This window comes from Felis catus, chromosome B4, assembly GCF_018350175.1.
Source record: "Felis catus isolate Fca126 chromosome B4, F.catus_Fca126_mat1.0, whole genome shotgun sequence".
Lineage (NCBI taxonomy): Eukaryota > Metazoa > Chordata > Mammalia > Carnivora > Felidae > Felis > Felis catus.
In genome coordinates this window covers 44,311,322-44,335,270 of record NC_058374.1, presented here as the reverse complement: position 1 = coordinate 44,335,270, position 23,949 = coordinate 44,311,322, and the positions used below count along the sequence as shown (strand labels likewise).

At 40.1% G+C, this 23,949-nt stretch overlaps 1 protein-coding gene across 5 annotated transcripts; it reads left to right on the top strand.

Annotated features, from left to right (window-relative positions):
* The first annotated feature begins 1,273 nt into the window (after positions 1–1,273).
* CLEC2A (C-type lectin domain family 2 member A) lies at positions 1,274–20,037 on the top strand. Of its 5 annotated transcripts, none has more exons than XM_045061353.1 (5): positions 1,274–2,062; positions 12,406–12,480; positions 15,336–15,505; positions 17,403–17,506; positions 17,750–17,783. In XM_045061353.1, coding segments are annotated over exons 1-5 (405 nt in total). In that variant the 5' UTR covers positions 1,274–2,007; the 3' UTR covers positions 17,751–17,783. The 5 variants fall into 5 exon arrangements, with proteins under 5 accessions (XP_044917288.1, XP_019690046.2, XP_044917286.1 ...); XM_019834487.3 differs by lacking the exon at positions 17,750–17,783 and adding an exon at positions 19,522–20,037 and having other exon boundaries at positions 1,287–2,062; XM_019834493.2 differs by lacking the exon at positions 17,750–17,783 and adding an exon at positions 19,522–20,037 and having other exon boundaries at positions 2,031–2,062; positions 15,421–15,505.
* The last annotated feature ends 3,912 nt before the right edge of the window (positions 20,038–23,949 follow it).

Below are 23,949 nucleotides of genomic sequence, written 5' to 3'. Positions count from 1 at the left end.
CAGAGCCCACCATGGGGCTTGAACCCATGAAACCGTGAGATTGTGACCTGAGCTCAAACTGAGAGTCAGACGCTTAACTCACTGAGCCACCCACCCAGGTGCCCCTAGATCCCAGATCATATTTAAATAGGAATCTGAGGGGCAGAGGGAGAGAGTCAACATTCTAGTTTTCATTATAAATCTGTGCACATCTTACTACTTTAGTCTATATTTTCTTTCCTTTTACATTTACAAACGCAATGAGTGATGAAATATTCTCAGAAGAAATTTTCTCAAATTTTTCTTAAACAAATGAGCAAACGAAAGCTTCGATTATTTGTAGGTTTTGTTAAACTACTCGATTGCCTCTGTCAGGCTTGGAGGAGAAAAAGAAACAGTAATTGCAAAGCAAAATGTGAGGTGCTTTAATATACGTGTGTGCAAGGTTGAAAGGGAGCATGTAAGGGGAGAAAAGTTGTTCAAGTTCACTGAATGTCTACCATGTCCTTTCTGTGTCCAGTATACTTCATGCCATCTCATTTAATAGACTTCCAAGCAAAATGAGGAAAGTATGTGTTTCCGCAAGACCTATAAAGGAAGCCAATGAAGGGAGTTCGTGTAACTTTCCAGTAGTCAAAACAACTAGCAAATTCTGGACCCAAGATTAGAATCAGGTCTTCATGATGCCAAAAATGGCTCTTTCCAAAAGTCCAGAAGGCATGGACCAACCATGCTGAAGGTATTCAAGCCTCCAGCGTGATTAAATAAAACTGAGGGGATGTCTGCTAGGGTCTGTAGATAAGCTTCTCAGTCTTACAGGAATGAACACAGGAATGGCTCTGCACAGAGAGCTGAGACAGGCACACATTTTGGTTGTCATAATTGGGCAAATTTATGTAACAAATCCAGAGAAACATACTGACTCTAACCAGTAAGTGGATCAGTGCTCCAACCAGTGAATGACTTCAAGGTATAAATTTTTAAAAACATAATACAGCTTCATACACAAAATCTTCGAGGAATATATAGTTCTATTTTAGTTCATACATATGCTATAATTCATAAGTAGGTTTTAAAGTGATACACGTACCAGAATGTGTGTGTGTGTGTGTGTGTGTGTGTGTGTGTGGATAGATGGGTAGATAGAAATAGATGATAGATAGATAGATAGATAGATAGATAGATAATGGATAGATAGACAATGGATAGATAGATAGATAGAAATAGATGATAAATGATAGAGAAAGAGAGAAAGAAAAGAAAGGAAAGAGAGGGGAAGGAAGAGAAAGAAAGAAAGAAAGAAAGAAAGAAAGAAAGAAAGAAAGAAAGAAAGAAAGAAAGAAAAAGAAAAAAGAAGGAAAGAAAAAAAAAAGAAAGAAAAATGCCAGGCATAATGCCAGGCAATGATTATTGTAAGCATTCTCCATGTATAACCTCATTTGATCACTGTAACATTCCTACAGGTAAGTAGAATTTTGCTCTCAATTTTACAGAAGGGAGAACTGAGCATCAGAGTTTAAATAGCTTTCTAAATGTCACACAAGTAATAACTGCATTTGAACCCATATAGACTGAATGTGTGTGTGTAGGTAATAACTATTAATGATTTGGCTTTCTATAAAGATGAGAAATGAGATAATTCCAAGAAAGAAATATAGAGTGCTATAAGGCGATGGATATTATTTTCCATGTGTTCCACTCAATATGCCACATAGGATATTTTTATTCTTTAAGGACAAAAATATTTTGCCAATTTCATGACACTCCTTTGCTTATTATGGATGAGTCAACTACCCACTTATCCTAATGAATCTATTTTTATCTCTGGTCTGAACTGGTTTGACAGTTTAGTCATACCACTTCTCCTTGGTTCAAATGAGCATTGCCAATTTTTCCACTACAGTTGGACATAAAAGCCTGCTGATTCTTTTTCTTTGTTAGCGATGTATGAGGTAGCCTTCTAGTTCTCTCCTGTTGATCTGGATCAATCTAGTTCTCTCCTGTTGATCTGGATCAATCACAGATGCCATGATCACCCCAGAGCTGCGTGAGTCAAGGCATGGTAACCGGATATGCAGGCAAAGTAAGTTTCCTTGGGTGACGGAGAATGAAGGGAAAATCAATAAAAAACAAAATATAGGACAGTCTAAAAATGCCGAACTCTTTCCTAAGGGAGGAAAACTACTCAAGTTTATGAGGTAGAGGAAGCAGCTCTGTAAAGTAATGCAAGATTGGGGAGAATGTGTGGAGTTTTATATCTGTAAGAGAGTGAGCATAAGCTTGTGAGAATGAAAATATTTGGGGTGAATTTTATGGTGTGTGCATTATATGCCAATAAAAAGGGGTTTTTTTATTTTATTTTATTTATTTTAAATTTTTTTCCACGTTTTTATTTATTTTTGGGACAGAGAGAGACGGAGCATGAACGGGGGAGGGGCAGAGAGAGAGGGAGACACAGAATCGGAAACAGGCTCCAGGCTCTGAGCCATCAGCCCAGAGCCTGACGCGGGGCTTGAACTCACGGACCCAGAGATCGTGACCTGGCTGAAGTTGGACGCCTAACCGACTGCGCCACCCAGGCGCCCCAAAAAGGGTTTTTTTTTAAATGTACTCTTACAACAGAGAAAAGTTATTTGCCACAGTTTTGCCCAATCCTGTAACGGAGATTGCATTCACTCTCTCAACTAGCACAGACCACGGATGGATTGAAGTAGCTGATGTCTTGCTAAAGTGAGTGAAGATATTTCTAAATGTTTCTGCTTGGGTCAGGGGGATTTTCAGAATCGTTCAGTGTCCAGTGTCTTTATTGTTTCCCCAACATCATCTGGATAAAAGTTGAGAAAATCTGGAAGATGGCTTGAAGATACTTATTAGGGCTGAAAAGGGCTTTTGAAGTGTAAGGATTGACTGAGCCTAAAAATTATGCTAATTTTAACTGGATTGAAATGCAAACAGGCAAACTAACAAATGACAATGAGGCACAATGAAATGAAACAAAACGCCACCATTCACGACAATTGATAGGGTTTCTGTTAGACAACATGAGTGAGCCGTTTTTGCCAAATTGCATGATCGGAATAGGAAACCTTTCAAAACTTCATGAAAAAGACAGTGAAGAGAAACAAATCATTTCTGCAGTTTACCGGTATGAATTCCGACAGCAGCTATCCAGCGAGTCTCTTAATAAACAAATCTAGTAATCTTAAAAGTGGAGGAGACTTCAGTAGTCACTTAATAAAACTTCTCACTTCGTGTGACATTTCTAGCTACAACATTTCTGGCAGAAATTTCTACGCCAGAATACTTGTAGTGATAGCATCTCTATCTTGCAAAGCGGTCTGTTTCAATTCCGAGCAATTTTAATTAGAAGTGTCTTTAGCAAATGCAATGTATTATTCACTTAAAAGCAGGTCAAAGGCTAAATTTTATTTTGTTTTTTACCACAATAAAATAAATTCAGTCTTTTCTTTTCAGCATGGCTTTTGAGCACTCATCACGCACCCTCGGGAGTCCTGGGTGATTTCTTGAGCACCAGAAAATGTAATAATTGTCCGAAGGCCAGAGGGAAGGAAGCAAAAGCAGAAATCCAAAACTTGCCTTGAACATATTTTCTTTTTTGTAGCCTTACGCTGCTGTATCTCCCAAATGCAAGCCCTGAGCCTTATCACTCTTAGCATTCGTGCACACTCATGCACACACACACCGCTCACATGTATAAACTAGCCTTAGATCTCCAAAGGGCTTTCTAGCAGTCCCTTATGTTGATTTCCCAAATCTCTGTCTTTCCCCTACCTCCGAACTTTCCTCAGTTATTTTTTTTTAAGGGTGGAAGCAGATATCTGCGGATTGCCATTGTCTCATCCACTAAGGAATTTGTTCAAGAATGGATTGCTAATAGAATAACTAATTTTTCTTATCAGATAGATTTTGTGTCCTTATGACGCTGAATAATTCCCTTTGATATCATTGAAAACTAACAAAACAGGGGCACCTGGGTGGCTCAGTCAGTTAATCATCAGATTGACTTGATCATGGCTCAGGTCATGTCTCACGGTTCCTGAGTTGGAGCTCCGCGTTGGGCTCTGCACTGACCCTGTGGAGTCTGCTTGGGATTCCCCACCCGCCCTCTCTCTCAAAATAAATTTAATAAAAGAGAGAGAAAGAAAAATAGTGGGACACGTGGATGGCTTAGCTGGTCAAGCGTCCGACTTCGGCTCAGGTCATGATCTCAAGGTTAGTGAGTTTCAGGTCACTGTGCTGACAACCCAGAGCCTGGAACTTGGTTCAGATTCTGTGTCTCCCTCTCTCTCTGCCCCTCCCCCGCTCACACTTTGTCTCTCTCTCTCTCTCTCTCTCTCTCTCTCTCTCTCTCTCTCTCTCAAAAATAAGCATTAAAAAAGAAAAATAGCACAACAATAAATGGAAGTGATAAGTAGAAAGTTTAGGGGCGTGGTACACAGAGGAGTCCCAGAAAGAGTGAAGTATAAAGGGACGGGGTTATTTTTAGCAGTAGCAGAAGAAAAAGTATCATAAGAGAAGAAACCTATGCTCCTCAAATTGGAAAAAGCATGCACAGTGATGAGCAGAAAGATTAAAAGGATGTTTTTGGTAATTTGATAACTGCTACTGAATTGCAAAACATCACATACAAAGAGGAAATCTTGGAAGCCTTCAAAGAGAAGGAAAACACACACACCGGATGAACCCCAAGAAACCGAAAATCCTCCTCTGGATGGTAAGTTTCTCATCAGGGACAGCAGCTGCGTAAAGAGAATAGTGCAACTTCTTCACGTGCATAAAGGGGTTTTCATTCAGGTTTTTCACCCAGTCTAGCAGATGTTTGAGCAAATTTGCAGACGTAAAAATTTTAAAATGATTGCGACGCGTCTCCCGAAATGAATTCACAGGAAACAAAATCAAACCAGAAAAATACAAAAAGACATAGGGCACAAGAACAATTAAAAAGCCAGAGGACCGAAACCACTAAGTACAAATAAGTGATTGTTTTTATAGTACTGCAATGACCTCGGATGAAATCATTAGTCTCTCTGAGCATCAGTGTCTGCATTTATAAAACAAGGATAATTCATCTTGTCTCACGGACGTTGTTATGAGGAATGAGTCAGGTTTTCCGTGAAGAGTATCTGGTTCATTGCCCGATAAGCATTCAGTGCTTAGGAAAAGGTAACTCTGCGTATATATACACACTTATGCATATCTGGCCTTACACACAGATGGATGAAGCAATACACTGAAATCTTAAGCACTCTCCCATGCTACCTTCATATCCCTGATTATCTTCTTTTTTTTTTTTTTTAATTTTTTTTCAATGTTTATTTATTTATTTTTGGGACAGAGAGAGACAGAGCATGAACGGGGGAGGGTCAGAGAGAGAGGGAGACACAGAATCTAAAACAGGCTCCAGGCTCTGAGCTGTCAGCCCAGAGCCCGACGCGGGGCTCGAACTCACGGACCGTGAGATCATGACCTGAGCCGAAGTTGGACGCTTAACCGACTGAGCCACCCAGGCGCCCCTAGATTGCATTTTAAAATAGTACCCTTGCAAGCTAGCCAGGAACCTTATTATATTAATTCTTCTATTTCCTCTCCTCACAAACCCCATGGATTGGGATTATAATGTAAAAAGATGGCCTTCTCCAAGTACTGCTTTTTTCATAGCCTTTAAGGTTGAATTCTGGACCAGAGAAGCTTTTCTGTGAGGTAGAAACAGAAAGGGGCTGCTGACAGTAGTCTGTTGTGTTTATAACTCACAGTCTTGCACTCCAAGGTCATGATGTCTCCTCAAATTAAAACATTGGCCTTCAGGGGCGCCTGGGTGGCTCGGTCGGTTGAGCATCCGACTTCGGCTCAGGTCATGATCTCACGGTCCGTGAGTTCGAGCCCCGCGTCGGGCTCTGTGCTGACAGCTCAGAGCCTGGAGCCTGTTTCGGATTCTGTGTCTCCCTCTCTCTCTGCTCCTCCCCTGTTCATGCTCTGTCTCTCTCTGTCTCAAAAATAAATAACGTTAAAAAAAAATTAAAAAAAAATTGGCCTTCGGTCATGATACTATATGAGGTCACTGACACCTGGAGAACATGTAAAGTAGCTGGGGACCTGAAAAGGTAACCCCTCTAAAACGCAATAACTCCTAGAATATTCCAAGAAGAAAAATCGAAGAGTTATTATGAGAATTAAAACATAATAAAAACATTCAACAAGATTAGGAAAACCAAGTGGAAATATTAAGCATGGAAATATATTTGAAATAAAGGACATTTTGTAGAGTTGATCAGTAGAATTGATGCCATTAAGAATGAATTAGTCTAAAACACAGTAGAAAAGAAAACAAAATGGAAAATACAAAAGAAAAGCTGAGCGATATGAAATGTAAGTAGAAATGCCAACTCAAGAGAGTAAGAGAAGGAGGATCTGAGAAGGAGAGATGGAGAGAGAGAGACACAGAGAGAGAGAGAGAGAGAGATGAAATGGAGGATAAGTTAAAGAAAGCCAGGGGCGCCTGGGTGGCGCAGTCGGTTAAGCGTCCAAGACTTCAGCCAGGTCACGATATCGCGGTCCATGAGTTCGAGCCCCGCGTCGGGCTCTGGGCTGATGGCTCAGAGCCTGGAACCTGTTTCCGATTCTGTGTCTCCCTCTCTCTCTGCCCCTCCCCCGTTCATGCTCTGTCTCTCTCTGTCCCAAAAATAAATAAACGTTGAAAAAAAAAATTAAAAAAAAAAAAAGAAAGCCAAACATAGAATTATGGGGTGCCTGGTTTCACGGTCCATGAGTTTGAGACCCACGTCGGGCTCTGTGCTGACAACTCAGAGCCTAGAGCCTGCTTCGGATTCCGTGTCTCCCTCTCTCTCTGTTCTTCCCCTACTTTCACTGCCTCTGTCTCTCAAAAACATGAATAAAGGTTAAAAAATAACAAAAAAGAGAGAGCCAAACACAAAATTAAAATTGGCATTAGGGGGTGCCTGGATGGCTCAGGCAGTTAAGCATCTGACTCTTGATTTCAGTTCAGGTCATGATCTTACAGTTCGTGGGTTCAAGCCCAGAGTCAGACTCTACACAGACAGCACCGAGTTGCCTGGGATTCTCTCTCTCCCTCCCTCTCTACCCCATCCCCTGCTCTCTCTATCTCTCTCTCACAAATAAATAAACATTTAAAAACCATAAATATGAAAATTTAATGAAATATTTTGAAAATGATTCATCAGTTGTTACAGGTTGAATTCTGCCCCCCACAAACTCATAGGTTGGCATCCAAACCCCCAGTATCTCAGACTGTGATCTCATTTGGAGATCGAGTCTTTATTAAATTAAAATGAAGTCAGTGGGGGTGGACCCCAACCCATTATGACTGATGTCCTTATTAAAAGAGGAAATTTGGGGGCGCCTGGGTGGCGCAGTCGGTTAAGCGTCCGACTTCAGCCAGGTCACGATCTCGTGGTCCGGGAGTTCGAGCCCTACGTCGGGCTCTGGGCTGATGGCTCAGAGCCTGGAGCCTGCTTCCGATTCTGTGTCTCCCTCTCTCTCTGCCCCTCCCCCGTTCATGCTCTGTCTCTCTCTGTCCCAAAAATAAATAAACGTTGAAAAAAAAATAAAAATAAAAATAAAAAATAAAAGGGGAAATTTGGAGATAGACTCACATACAGGGATAATGCCCTATCGACATAGTGATAACTATAAGCCAAAAAAAAAAAAAAAAAAAAGCCTAGAACAGATCCTTTCCTTACAGCCCCCACAAAGAACCAACCCCACCAACACCTTAGTTTCAGACTTCCAGCCTCCAGAAATGAGACACAATAAATATCTGTTGCTTAAGCCACCCAGTCTGTGGTGCCTCATTAGGGCAGTCCTAACAAAGTGAAATACCCATGCATTTATCAACTTAGATAACAGAGAATCAATAGATTTGGGGGAGAGATAAAATGCCAAAACGAAACGTGAAAAAAGAAATAATTAAAGTAAATGTGGAAAGGGCACCTGTGCACCTGGGTTGAGCAACCAACTCTTACATTCGGCTCAGGTCGTGGTCTCACGGTGCGTGAGATCGAGCCCCGCTTCCGGCCCCCGCTGGCAGCAGGAAGCCCGCTTGGGCTTTTCTCTCTCTGTCGCTGCTCATCCTCCACTTGTGCTCTTTCTCCCTCTTTCTCTCAGAAATAAATAAATAAGCAGTTTTTTTTTAAAAAGACACCTTTCTCCCTTTTGCTGGGATCATGAAACTGAAGGAAACCAGAATGCGTATCCCCAAATATGTCTCTTCGACGTAAAAAATATTCTGCACCGAAAGCAATCAGGAAGCAATGAACACGGGAGAAACTCACCCTACTCCACCTTTTCCACCTAAAGATATAAATTCTCCTTTCACTACACCAATTCTTATCAGCCCCTGGAAAGCAACCCGTACTCCATTAGCTTCCCACAGAGCGCCACCTTTGGAAGAAGACTAAACCTGCTTTTGCTTCTGCTGTTACTTCTCTCCAAAAGTATTGTTCATTGTGGAAGATGCTAAGTAGGCTGGCTTTCTAAAATCCCCTTGGATTTCCGCTTCGTTTTGGCTTCTCCCATGTGATGGGTCAGTACCTTGTTTTTCCCTTATGAATCTTTTTGTTGAAAAGCCCAGCCCAGGGGTGCCTGGGTGGCTCAGTGGGTGAAACCTCCGAGCCTGGAGCCTGCTTCCGATTCTGTGTCCCCTTCTCTCTCCGCCCCGCCCCCACGTGTGCTCTGGCTCTCTCTGGCTCTCAAAAATAAATACATGTAAAAAAAAAATGTTTTTTAATAAAAATAAAAAATAAATAAATAAATAGCTTTCATTCTTTTTATGCCACTGTTTTCCAGAGTGGCTGTGCCAGCTTGCATTCCCGCCGACCCCGTAAGAGGGGTCCCCTTCCTCTGCATCCTTGCCCACACCTGCGGTTTCCTGTGTCATTCATTTTAGCACGTTCTGACAGAGTGAGGTGATGTCTCATTGCAGTTTTGATTTGCATTCCCCTGGGGATCATTGATGTTGAGCATCTTTTCATGTGTCCGTTTGCCATCTGGACGTCTTCTTTGGGAAATTGTCTATTCATGTCTTCTGTCCATTTTTAAAGTGGATTATTAGGGTTTTTTTGGAGGGGAGGTTGAGTTATATAAGTTCTTTATATATTTCGGAAGCATTTAGTCTACTTACATTCAAAATAATTGTTGATAGATATGTATTTATTGCCATTTTATTACTTGTTTTGTAATTGTTTCTAGAGATTTTTTCTGATCCTTTCTTGTCTTTGTCACTTTTGGTCTCTCCTTTGCATTTATTTTATTTTTTTTTTCAACGTTTATTTTATTTTTGGGACAGAGAGAGACAGAGCATGAACGGGGGAGGGGCAGAGAGAGAGGGAGACACAGAATCGGAAACAGGCTCCAGGCTCTGAGCCATCAGCCCAGAGCCCGACGCGGGGCTCGAACTCACGGACCGCGAGATCGTGACCTGGCTGAAGTCGGACGCTTAACCCACTGCGCCACCCAGGCGCCCCTCTCCTTAGCATTTAAAGAGTCTGCTTTAGTATTTCTTGCAGGGCTGGTTTGTGGTCATGAACTCCTTTAGTTTTTGTGTATCTGGGAAATCCTTATCTCTCCTACTCCAAATGATAGCCTTGCTGGATAGAGTATTCTTGGCTGCAGATTTTTCCTAGTCAGCGTGTGGAACGTATCATGCCCTTCCTTTCTGGTTTCCAAGTTTGTCCTGGAGAGATCTGAATCTAGCCTTAAGGTTCTTCCCTTGTAAGTTAAGGACTTCTTTTGTCTTGGTGCTTTTAAGATTTTTTCTTTGCACTGTATTTTGCAAGTTTAATTACAATGGGCTTTGTTGTTGGCCTGCTTTTGTTAATTTTGATGGGATTTCTCTGTGCCTCCTAGATCTGGATGTCTGTTTCCTTCCCCAGATTAAGGAAGTTTTTAGCTGTTATCTCTTCAAATAAGTTTTATGCCATCTGTTCTCTCTTCTCTGGGACTCCTATAATACAAATGATATTACTTTTGGTGGAGTCACTGAGTTCCCTAAGCCTATTCTCATTTTCCATAATTCTCTTTCTCGCTATTGTTCAACTTCATTATTTTCCATTATTTTGTCTTCTAGGTCACTAATTCAGTCCTCTGCTTCTTCCAGCCTGCTGCTCATTGAATCAAGCCTGTGTCCAATCTTGCGTATTGCACTCTTCATCTCTGATACTTTTTTGACTCTTTGATTTCTGTGGCAAGGGTCCCACTGATGTCTTCCTTTTTTTTTTTTTTTCTTCTCAAATCCAGTTGAATATTGTTATAGTTGTTGCTCTAAATTCTGTATCAAGCATGTTACTTGTATCTGTTTCACTTAGATGTCTGGCAGTGGCCTTACCTTGTTCTTTCATTTGGCGTTTTGTGTAAGTCTCTGCTTTCTTCTTTGTGTTCGAAAAGCCGGTCGTGTCTCCTGCTCCTAAAAATAGTGGCTTTATGAAGAAGGAGTCATGTAACGTCCAGGGCCTGATGCTTCAGGGAGGATCCCTGGTTTGTGCCGCATGTGCTCTGCTGTTGTGTTTTGCAGGGGCTCTCCTTCCCTACTGTGGGCAGTGTTTGGTCGCTGGCCTGAATGTGGTGAGTTTTAACTATGTGTGCTCTAGTCTGCTGTGAAATGAGACCCGTCACCACCCGCACCAGAACGGAGGCCCTGCAGAACTCTCTGGTCAGGAGATGTGGTCTGGGCAGGCATTTGTGCTGATCTTCTCTAGGAGGGGACCGGTGCCCTGGGACTGATGTAAGCATGACTAGGAAGGGCAGTCCTGCCAGAGTTCAGGGGTGTGGGACTTGATGTAAATAAGTCAGGCGGACAATGTTGGCATTGCATTGTTTCTTGCAGATGGCTCTGTCTTTATGCTGAGGGGCTGGGGGCGTGGGGAGGGGCACACACCAGCATCTTTGTTCCTATGAATGTTGACTCTCAGTAATGAGTTCTGAGAAGTGTAAATAATCTCCCCTTTGTGTGCCCCTGCATTCTTGCAATCACAGTTTCAACATTGTCTTCCTCCAGATTGTCTGCCTGTCTTGTCTCCAGGAGCAGCGCAGTGCCCTCAAGGCTCTATGCCCGCCAAGCGTCCCGACCTTTAAAAACCCAGGCTTTAAGCCCCACTGGTTGCAAGAACTGATGAAATTCAGCCCCTCTCATTTTCCAAGCCAGTGTCTTTGGGGAGATGTTCTCCTTGTGCATTCTCCTATGTGCTCCCCTCTCTCTCCCTCCCTTTCCTGTGACCAGTACTCCCTCCCCTCCATAGCACCCTCCATCTATTTCTCCCTTAAAACATGTCTTCCCACCTTCTTCAATGTGGCCTCTTCTCTCCCTTTACTTGTGGAGTTTGTTTTGTCAGTCTTCAGGTCAACTTCTAAGGTATGTAGGACAATTTGACAGTTTTCTTTTTTAAACTTTTTTTTAACGTTTATTTATTTTTGAGACAGAGACAGACAGAGCATGAACGGGGGAGGGTCAGAGAGAGAGGGAGACACAGAATCGGAAACAGGCTCCAGGCTCTGAGCGGTCAGCCCAGAGCCCGACGCGGGGCTCGAACTCACGGACCGTGAGATCGTGACCTGAGCCGAAGTCGGCCGCTTAACCGACTGAGCCACCCGGGCGCCCCTAATTTGACAGTTTTCTAGTTGCGCTTGTGAAATGAGAGGAGCCCGTGGCTCTCCCACTTCTGCCACGATCTTCCTGACTCTCCAAATCCTTTTTCCTGATATTTAAATGCATGTGAGTGAAAAACATTCTTGCCAGATTGTTTCTACATTTGCTAAGTAAGTGTCAGAGAAGATCACTGGTAAAAGTATTACTGCTTGTTTTAATCTCTTAACATTTCCATGAATGCCAAATCGCCTCTCTAATTCATTCTGCTCACCACAAATTACTGCTTTTATCCTGCCATTTCCTTGCTTAAATGCATTAAATTTCTCCCTACTGCTTACAGAATCAATAAAAACATTTATCTTAATTTTTCCACTGTCCTATGATCCTATGACTGTCCTTTCTCCCCTATCTTTGATTTTGTTGATTTATGTTGTCTTTTATAGCCACTTGTCTGATCATAGCCCTCTTGTTGAACCTTGGACTTTCTTGATTACCATCCACCATTCACACTATTTCTACCTTTTGAAATAACCTTGCATTTCCTCCCTCCTTCCACCAAGTCTAAGTGATCTCTCCACTGCTGATGCCCCATCTGAACAGCTACAGCGGTCATTGGCACTTCTCTTCTTTGCCCTTTATAAGGTCATTGTATCCTTTATTACTTTAAGATGTAGATGCTTTTAATGAGAGTTTTTAAATTGATTATCATAAAGAGGGATAAACGAAAATAAATATTCAGGCTAGGTTTCTCTGGACATTTTACAAGACACATTTATTTGTTTTTGCAGTTCACAAATTGAAGAAAGGCTGGATGTTACACCTTTGTATGTATCTCTCGCTCATACTGGCCATTGCCATAGTAGGTGAGTAGCTTAGCTCATAAACTGTCTATGCTTCTCCATGCACAGTAGGGCCAAACATATCTCAGACTTAATCTTGGATTTCTCGGTCCTGGAGTAATAAAAAGGTCTTGTAGACACAGAATCGGAAGCAGGCTCCAGGCTCTGAGCCATCAGCCCAGAGCCCTAGCAGGGCTCGAACTCACAGACCGCCAGATCATGACCTGAGCCGAAGTTGGACGCCCAACCGACTGAGCCACCCAGGCGCCCCTAGTTTTTAGTCTTTGAGTAAGATAATCATAAATTTTCAAATGACCACCAGATAACAACACCAATAGTCATGGTTTTTTTCCAATGTTTGTTTGTTTGTTTTTTATTTTTTAAAATTTACATCCAAATTACTTAGCATATAGTGCAACCGTGATTTCAGGAGTAGATTCCTCAGTGCCCCTTACCCATTGAGCCCATCCCCCCTCCCACAACCCCTCCAGCAGCCCTCAGTTTGTTCTCCATATTTATGAGTCTCTTCTGTTTTGTCCCCCTCCCTGTTTTTATATTACTTTCGGTTCCCTTCCCTTATGTTCACTTGTTTTGTCTCTTAAAGTCCTCATAATAGTCCTGTTTGTTTTAATTGAGAGTACTTTGTGCAAGTTAAAGAACCAATTTCAGTGACACCTGGGTGGCTCAGTCAGATGAACGTCTGACTTTTTGGTTTCTGCTCAGGTCATGATCTCACGGTTTCATGAGTTTGAGCTCCGCATTGGGTTCTGCACTGACACTGCGGACCTTGCTTGGGATCCTCTCTCTTCCTCTCCCTCTGCCCCTTCCCCACTCATTCTTTCTCTCTCTCAAAATTTTTTGTTTAAAAAAGAACCAATATCACATACACTATACTTATTATTTTTATTTAATTCTCACAAGGCCATGACGTAAGTATAATTATGAAATCCATTTACAGGCACACAAATAGAAGCCAGAGTGAATAAGCTGCCTCTCACAAATGACAAATTCCAGAGCCAGAATGGAGACTCTTGTCTCTCTGGTTCTAATTCCTGATATTTTAACCACCAGGCAACATTGTCTTTATAACTTCAGTATTTCTTGGCTCTAATTTCTTTTGGATCAAGATTAAGTTATATTAACAGTTGTTCTAGGAAACATTTATGATGTAAAAAAAAAAATGTCATAATGGCACAAGTGATTTGTTGCAAGATTTTCTCTGTTGGAGCAGCTTTGTGAAAATGAAGATTTTCACAATTTTCTTCTGGACACTGTTGGTTCGTTTTGTGAGAATAAGTCAAAGGTAGATTTTTAAATTCCTGAGCAGTGACTTAATAGTCTCAGAACTTGATCTTCCATTGTATGCTTTGCTTAATACAGCACTTAATTTAGGCCTTAAGTTAAAGTAACACTTAGCACCCTTGGGGCACCTGGGTGGCTCAGTCTGTTGGGCATTCAACTCTTGATTTTGTCTGAGGTCATGATCCCAGGGTCATGGGATCAAGCCCTGCATTGGACTCTGCTGATTGTGGGGCCTGCTTAAGTTTCTCTCTCTCTCCCTCTGTCCCTCTCCCCTGCTCACACTTTCTCTCTCTCTAAAATAAAAACATAAAAAAACCAGTAACACTTAGCACTCTTTATTCTCGTTTTCTTTGTCATTCACAAGAGTACTGATATTCTTTTTTTGTTTTTGTTTTTGTTTTTAAATTTTTTTTCAACGTTTTTATTTATTTTTGGGACAGAGAGAGACAGAGCATGAACGGGGGAGGGGCAGAGAGAGAGGGAGACACAGAATCGGAAACAGGCTCCAGGCTCCGAGCCATCAGCCCAGAGCCTGACGCCGGGCTCGAACTCACGGACCGCGAGATCGTGACCTGGCTGAAGTCGGACGCTTAACCGACTGCGCCACCCAGGCGCCCCTGATATTCTTTTTTTGTATAGCTTTCTGTCACTATTAGAGTCCTAGGAGTGTAATGTTACTGGTATTTAATTATCTGACAGTTAATATATTTATAGAGAAGTGTTTCTATAAGAAGTCTTTACATTCATTCATTAATTGATTATTTAAAAAAATTAAAACACAATATATTTCATTACCTATCTATGGTAGCCTGAATCTGCCTCTAAGTATTACAAAAAAAAAAAAAAAATTCATGGCAAAGTGAGGCGAGAAGGCTTTGGATTTGGCCTGACATTTAAACATTTACTTGGTTCTTTGCCAGTTACATTAACTTATTCAGCCATTTGGAGGGCAGGGACTTTATCCTTTTCTGATTACTCATCACTTACCTGAAACCTTGAAACATAAAATTCTCAAAACATTCTGTACAGAAATAAATTCACCATTATTCCAGCTTCTTTGGCACTGAATATTGGTGAAGGAGAAAAAATTTTTACTAACTCATATTTCAGTGATTTGTTGTCATTTATGGTGAGTTTTACTTCCCTGTCTTGGATGTCCTTTTATGTCTAGGATCATTCATTTCTGTAAGGAAAGACAAGCCTTCCTTTATTACCCTGGTCCGTGAGACCGAAATGGTATTCATGCCTCTAGGTCTCTGTCGAGTGCTAAATTTTATGCATTATTCTGGGAGGACGTCAATATAGACTATGAGAGGCTGGTAGTTCCATTCTTCAGAGTAGAAGCCAAGGAAATCAGATGAACTATGGACTGCTCAACCCTTGAATGGTTTTCTTTACAGACAGCAAGGACTGAATTCATCCATCATTCCATGAGTGAATTTAATTTTAGAGACTGCAAACTGTGGGGGTAAAAGTGAAACTGATTCATCAGAATGAATAGAAACTCTCTTCAACTTATTTTTTGATTCTTTCTTTCTTTCTTTCTTTCTTTCTTTCTTTCTTTCTTTCTTTCGTAGCAACAAAACATTCAAAGTGTTCCCGAACTATGGCATGTGAGGATGAATGGATTGGATTAAGAAAAAAGTGTTTCTATTTTTCCAGTGATACCAAAAATTGGACAGCCAGCAAAAGATTCTGCAGTTCACAGGGATCAGAACTTGCTCATATTGATACACGAGAGGATATGGTAAGAAAAGGAGAAATTTCTCAATCGTTTCAGTGCTTAAGTGTTACTAAGAGAGAATTAAAATGATAAAAGTGAATACTCCAGACAGTGTTCTAAGCACCATAACTATAAAAACTCATGCGATCTTCAATCCTGGTCTATGAAGTAAATACGTAAGTACCCCTATTTTAAAGATGAAGAAAGTGAGGCACAGAGATGTTGTGTAACATAGCCTTTGTCACAGAGCCATAACTTGGTCAACTGGGATTTGAACCCACACAAATTAGCTAATCATGCTAGGTCCTTAATCACAATGCATATTGTTTATATAGCTAAATGTCTTTATTTAATGTTTTTAGATTATTAAATAGATTGTTTTAATACTTTTACATTTTGATTCTGCCGAGAATAGCCTGGAAAAAATAAAACAAATAAAAAAGATATGGCTCTTGGAATTGAGGATAAGGATCTGAAGGAAATAGCACAGTTTGAAGGAAATGAGACAATGAATAGAAGTGAAAGAGGGCAAAGGAAGGGAAACTTGGGCAGCAGGAGCCATGAGTGAGGGAAAGGGTTTGTTTCTAAAGAAAGTTGACTAATGGGTTTGTGGTCCAATACCAAGGAGCCAAGAGAAGAGAAACTAAATCCATCACTCAATATATTTTGTTGCAATAAATCACATTCATCCAGAAGTTAGTCTGATTTCTGATTATATGAGAAAGCATACAATAGCAATAATATTCTCATTCTGGTATCTACTCAAAGGACAGTTGACCCTTGAACAACACAGGTTTGAACTATACAGGTCCACTTACATGCAAATTATTTTCAGTCATTACAGTAGGGCACTGAAAGTGTATTTTCTCTTCCTTATGATTTTTTTTAATAACAGTTCCTTTCTCTAGTTTGTTATAAAAAAATTACATAATGTATGTAGCATACCAAATGTGTCAGTTGTTTCCATTAGCAGCAAGACTTTCTGTCAAAGGTAGGCCATTAGCAGTTAAGTTTGGGGGGAATCAAGAGTTATACTTGGGGGTGCCTGGGTGGCTCAGTCGGTTGAGCAGCAGTCTCTTGATTTCAGCTCAGGTCATGATCCCAGGGTCACAAGATGAAGCCATGCATTGGGCTCTGTGCTGAGCATAGAGCCTGCTTAAGATTCTCTCTCTTTCTCTCTCTCCCTCTGGCCCTTCCCTGCTCATGCTCTATCTCTAAAATTAAACAAATAAATACATAAATACATAAAATTGAAAAAAGAGTTACACTTGGATTCTCAAGTGCATGGTGCCGTTGTTCAAGGATCAACTGTAGTTTATGACTGAGTTTTCCCATTTTAACAGTACTTATACTCTCCATTAAACTCTTTCCCCCTGAAATCCCTCCTCTGGTTTTTGAGAAAGGACCTGTGGACAAAACAAAATAGAAGCATTAGTTCTCTGTCACCCTTACAGAACATTCTGTGCCGGTTCCTACAGAAAGTGCTCACCTCCCAATTTTGTTATCCAAACAGACATAACATCATATCAGTTTATGGTCTTTGTCATTCACTCTGGAGCTAAAACGTACTGGTGGTCTATGCGTTCAAACTTGAAAGAAAGGAATTAAAATATGTTTTCCTCCTCAATAATGAGAAGTAGAAATCACCCCTAAAGATGACCCAAGAGAGTGTAGCTCAGAGGATTTCAATGACTTTGTGGAAGTCACTCTATTGCTTACAAACATTTAGGAAGTACAAGAGCAAAGTGAAAATCTTGCTGATAAAACTAACCTCAATATCCCTACCTGTTGCTATAGAAGCAGGAGGGCATGTAGATTAGGAGGCCAATCATGAAAGATGGGATAGTGGGGGTGAGAAGCATGTTCAGCAATATGCTCGAAAATATTCAGCAGCAGATAATGCCCTGACTTTTTGTGAAAGGATTTTTTGAGGAAGCATGCAGGAACTTCTATGCACTGGATCGGATTGAACAGAAAACAAGGAGAGTCTTGGAAGTGGACCAATGGCACCATATTCAATCCTTGGTGAGTTTCCAATTTAGTAGGAAAGGTTTTATGGCAGTGTTGTATACAAATTTAGATCATTTTAAGTTGTATTATTACAAGGAAATCTTTCTATTTGTTACGTGCAACTGCCTTTGTTAGTGTCCACCCTGTAACATGTGCCCTTTCACATTGAAACATACCTTAGAACAATCCATATCTCTTCCACCTTGTTTGTTTTTTTTTTTAATTTTTTTTTCAACATTTATTTATTTTTTGGGACAGAGAGAGACAGAGCATGAACGGGGGAGGGGCAGAGAGAGAGGGAGACACAGAACCGGAAACAGGCTCCAGGCTCTGAGCCATCAGCCCAGAGCCCGACGCGGGGCTCGAACTCACGGACCGCGAGATCGTGACCTGGCTGAAGTCGGACGCTTAACCGACTGCGCCACCCAGGCGCCCCTCTTCCACCTTGTTAAATGACACACAGTGAGGGGGGCCTGGTGGCTCATCAGCTAAACATCCAACTTTGTCTTGGGTCATGATCTCATGGTTTGTGGTTTGAGCCTCACGTTGGGCTCTGTGCTGACAGCTCAGAGCTGGGAGCCTGCTAAGGATTCTGTGTCTCCTTCTCTCTCTGCTCCTCCCCTGCTCATTTTCTATCTCTATCTGAAAAATAAATAAACATTAAAAAGTAAATAAATAAATAAATGACACAGTGATTTTTTTTGTTATTTTATTTTTTATTTTATTTTATTTTATTTTATTTTATTTTATTTTATTTTATTTTACTTGTATTGCCAGAGTCTTGCTAATAAACACTTCTCTTGATAATGCAAATTTAACTCATTTGCAAATTCTATTTTTTTTTTAACGTTTATTTATTTTTGAGACAGAGAGAGACAGAGCATGAACGGGGGAGGGGCAGAGAGAGGGAGACACAGAATCTGAAACAGGCTCCAGGCTCTGAGCTGTCAGCGCAGAGCCCGACGCGGGGCTCGAACTCACGGACCGTGAGATCATGACCTGCGCTGAAGCCGGATGCTCAACTGACTGAGCCACCCAGGCGCCCCAGCTCGTTTGCAAATTCTAAACCAAACCACAGGTATTACTTGCACCTTTTGAGAACTAATTGTATTTATACAAGATCTCTTTGTTTTAAAGAATTAGTGATCACATAGTTGTCTTTAACTTTCCAAATGTCCATCATAAACAATATTATTTAGTTGGGTAACCATTATTGAGTGAATGTTGCTTTCTCACTTATGTACTACTACCCCTGGAAACAAGGGCTGTGTGACTCTTCTTTTGTAGCCGTGTACTCCTGCCTTAGCATTTCATTAAGTTCTAGATAAAAAATGGAATGAATTAAATACTAAAATATGTGAGACGTGACAAATTACACTTACTACAGAAAATGGAAAAATCGATCATCAGCAGAGCAAATTAATAGAAACGATTGCAATTAGTCTCTTTGGGTTCTATCTCAGTATGTGTCAAATGCATCAAATGAATATAAAACTTATTCCTTACCTTCAAAAAGGAACACCAGCTAAAAACATGCCAAGAAAATGCTTTAAAAAAAAACTTCTAGAGATCTTTGGATTTAGCAAACACAGTCTCTCCTGATAGATGGATAGAAATAGACATAGATAGATAAATGTAGATAGATATAGATATGGATATAGATATAGAAATATATGATATAGATATAGATATATAGATGATATAGATACAGATAGATAAATGTAGGTAGATATAGACTTATATCTACACCTATGGCTTATCCATGTCTATCTATATCTATATGTATATCTGCCTTTCTACTTATTATCTTAAATAAGGTTACAGTTTATACTAATAATTATAATAATTAAGTATCTACCTTCAGTCTTCTATTCCTTTAATGTAGCAGATATTTTTGTATAGCATATAGTGATGGGTGAGTACGGAGCTGAATGTTTTGTATAAAATGTCCCGGATCACTTGAATCTTAATTTGATTTTTGATTACAGCTGTCAGTGGTTCCCAAACTAATTGTAATTATTCTTTTTCAGGTTTGAAATTAGTGGGAATGGATCCTTTGCATTTCTGAATGCTGACGGAGTCCGTAGTTCTAGGGGATTTATTGATATCAAGTGGATTTGCAGCAAACCTAAGTTTTAATAGAGCAAAGAACTGAAAAATGACTGTGGTACATCTAATGGCTATACCGTGGATTAGGAGATTATAGGGAATGCATTGCAAAGCAGAACACTGCTTTCTGGCCATGCTGAAAACAGCTTATCTAGTTAATGTATATCCGGGGGGGACACTACACTTTTCTCATCTAGTTAATGTATATCTAGGGGTTAAGTCCTGCGGATGCTCATAAATCTTTAGACCGTGGTATCACACGGAATATTTTATCCTATCTTAGCTTCTTTTCTGCACATTTTTGATATGTTCGTTCTGGCATGTAGCCCACTGATGTATTGCACATTGTTTCCCTGAATGCATGCTTAATAAATATGGGAGCTTGAGAGGACCTCCGGGAGACTTCCCTTAGTCTTCCTGACCTCTTTTGATTTGCATGGAGTCTTGAGTAATCCTTTCTGCCACCTTCCGTTTTGCTGGACGAAGCCAAAACCCAAACCCACAAATGACTATCACACTTCAGAGATAAAGGAAAGGCCTAGATAGGCAACATTTACTTCTCACTTGTTATGCTATTGAATACAGAATTTTGTGGGGCGCCTGGGTGGCTCAGTCTGTTAAGCATCTGACTTTGGTTCAGGTCATGATCTCAGTGTTCATGAGTTTGAGCTCCGTGTTGGGCACTGTTGGTAGATCAGATCCTGGAGCCTGCTTCAGATTGTGTCTCCCTCTCTCTCTGCCCCCCTGCTGCTCATGCTCTGTCTCTCTCTGTCTCTCTCAAATATAAATAAACATTTACAAAAAAAGAAGTTCAGAATCTTGAAAATATTAAACAAAGACACTAAAACCTGTTGAATAAATGAACCTCATTGATTCAAGACGCATAGCTTCCCATGACAAGCCAGGAAGCTTCCACTAAAAAGAACCAAATATAATAATCACAAACGAAGCGATAACCTGTACCTAAAATGATGGTTGTAAGCAACTTTAAAAAGATTGATATCAGTAGGCCAGCCAGCATTTACACAGCTTAAAAGATAGACAAATACATGTGCTCTGTATGTGTAAATATTACAAAATATTAACAATGGTAACTCTGGTTTAAAGAAATGTTACAAGAGAAACACCCATGAAAAGACACTTACTTCAATAGTATCCTGAAAATAAGGAAAGACCCACCAAGAAGGAGCCTAGTTCTATCAATATGAATCACTGATAAATGATCAGAATTATGCATTAAATTATAAAGCTTACTCAAAGTAATCTACAGACTGAATGCAATCTCCATCAGAATACAATGGCATTTTTCATAGGACCAGAACAAAGAATCTTATTTGTATGGAATCATAAGAGACCCCAAATAGCCAAAGCAATCTTGAGAAAGAAGAACAAAGCTGGAGGAGGCATACTCCCTGACTTCGAACTACACTGCCAACCTGCAGTAATCCGAACAGAGAAGTTCTGGCACAAAAACACATGGATGAGTGGAATCGAATAGACAGCCCCCAAACAAAAGCCATGCTTCTATGGCCAATTAATCTAGGACCAAGGAGATAAGAATGTACAATGGGGAAAAGACAAGTCTTTCAACAGATGATGTTGGAACGGCTGGACAGCTACATGCCAAAGAATGAAACTGGACAACTAGCTTACACTATATACAAAAATAAATTCAAAATAAATTAAAGACTTACCGGGGCGCCTGGGTGGCTCAGTCGGTTAAGCGGCCGACTTGGGCTCAGGTCATGATCTCACGGTCCGTGAGTTCGAGCCCCACGTCGGGCTCTGTGCTGACAGTTCAGAGCCTGGAGCCTGTCTCGGATTCTGTGTCTCCCTCTCTCTCTGCCCCTCCCTCGTTCATGCTCTGTCTCTCTCTGTCTCAAAAATAAATAAACATTAAAAAAAAAAAAAGACTTACCTCTAATACCTCAAACCATAGAACTCTTAGAAGAAAACATAGGCAGAAAGCTCTTTGACATTGGAATTTTTTTTTTTTTGGATGAGTCTCCTCAAGCAGAGGCAAGAAGAAGCCAAAATAAACAAATGACATTACTCAAACTAAATAGCTTTTGCAGAGTGAAGAAAACCATCAATGAAATGCAAAGACAAATTACTGAATGAGAGACCTTTGGAAATCATACATCTTGTAGGGTTAATATCCAAAAAACATAAAGAACTTCTACAACGTAATATAAAAATGATTAAAACATGGACCGAATAGACATTTTCCAAAGACACTCAGATGGCCAGCTGGCACATGAAAAGGTGCTCAATATCACTCATCATCAGGAAAATGCAAATCAAAACCACAATGAGATAGCGTCTCACACCTGTCAGATTGGCTATGATCAAAAAGAAAAACTAACAACGTAAGAATTATGTTGGCAAGGATGTAGAGAAAAGAGAATCCTTGTACACTGTTGGTGGGAAGGTAAATTGGTGCAGCCACTATGGAAGACAACATGGAGATCCCCCTCCCCCCATGTTAAAAATACAACTACCGTATGACTCATCAATTCCACTTTGGGGTATTTTCTGGAAAAAAAACCCCACAATTCAAAGAGATATACGTACCCCTATATTCATTGCAGTATTTACTGTAGCCAAGATATGGAAGGAACTTAAGTGTCCATTGATAGATGAATGAATAAAGGTGTGATATATATATATATATATATATATATACATATATATGTATATATATGGAATATATATACATATATATGTGTATATATATATATATATATATGGAATATATATACATATATATGTATATATATATGGACTATTACTCCATATATATATATATATATATATATATATGTAATATTACTCACCACATAAAAGAATGAAATCCTGCCGTTTGTGACATGAGTAGACCAGGAGGGTATTATGCTCAGTGAAATAACATGACAGAGAAAGACATATACCACAACGAGCTCACTTATATATGGAACAAAAAACATTTTTTTTGTTGTGTCTGCAAAACAGAAACAGACTTATAGATACAGGAAACAAACTGTTGGCTGCTAGATGGGGGAGATATGGGGGGGCAGGTGAGATAGGTGAAGGAGATTAAGAGGTACAAACTTTCAGTTATAAAATAAATAAGTTATGGGGATGTAGTGTACAACATAGGAAATAGAGTCAATAATATTGCAAGAACTCTGCATGGTGACAGATAGTAACTAGACTCATGGGGATCACTTTGTAATGTTCAAAAATATTAAGTCACTATGATATACACCTGAAACTAATATGATATTGCATGTCAATTATATTTCAATTTAAAAATTACAAAGCTTAGACAATAGAATATAAACTAGGAAAATGACATCAAAAGTGACCAAACAATCCAAGGGATACAGGTGTGCTGTTTCAAAGGGACACATGGACCCCCATGTTTATAGCAGCACTATCAACAATAGCCAAAGTGTGGAAAGAGCCCAAATGTCCATCGATGGATGAATGGATAAAGAGAATGTGGTATATATATACAATGGAGGATTACTCAGCCGTCAAAAAGAATGGCATCTTGCCATTTGCAACTACGTGGATGGAACTGGAGGGTATTATTCTAAGTGAAATTAGTCAGTCAGAGAAAGACAAATATCATATGACTTCACTCATATGAGGACTTTAAGACACAGAACAGATGAACATAAGGGAAGGGAAGCAAAAATAATATAAAAACAGGGAGGGGGACAAAACAGAAGAGACTCATAAATATGGAGAATAAACAGGGTTATGGGGGGGGTTGTGGGAGGGGGTGATGGGCTAAATGGGTAAGGGGCACTAAGGAATCTATTCCTGAAATGATTGTTGTGCTACATGCTAACTAATTTGGATGTAAATTTAAAATAAATAAATAAATAAATAAAATAAAATAAATTTTTAAAAAGTGACCAAACAATAAGTTATTAAAAAAAAAAGAATCAGTTTCCCAAGTAAGGCAAGGAAACGGGATGGACTTAGGACATATTCCTGAGTGAGGTCATAAAATTCAAATTCTGCAGGGCATTTGAAAGACTATATCAGAACCACCTATGTTACATTAGCTTGAGTTTAAATTCTTGCCTACGTAACTAGGAACTACTATGAGTAACTAGGTAACTATAAATGACTCATAATCTATGAGTGCAAGAAAGAATGTGAATGTAGGCAAAAGATAAACTGTTAGAGTAGAGAGGCTGGGAGAAAAAGAGTATCTACATTACAAACACATTACAAGCATACAAACAAGTTCTCCTCCCACATCTTTAACTGAGGAATACTTCTTCAGTTAGATACAGTTGGAACTCTCCGATAAATTAAAAGGAGGGGCGCCTGGGTGACTCAGCTGGTTAAGA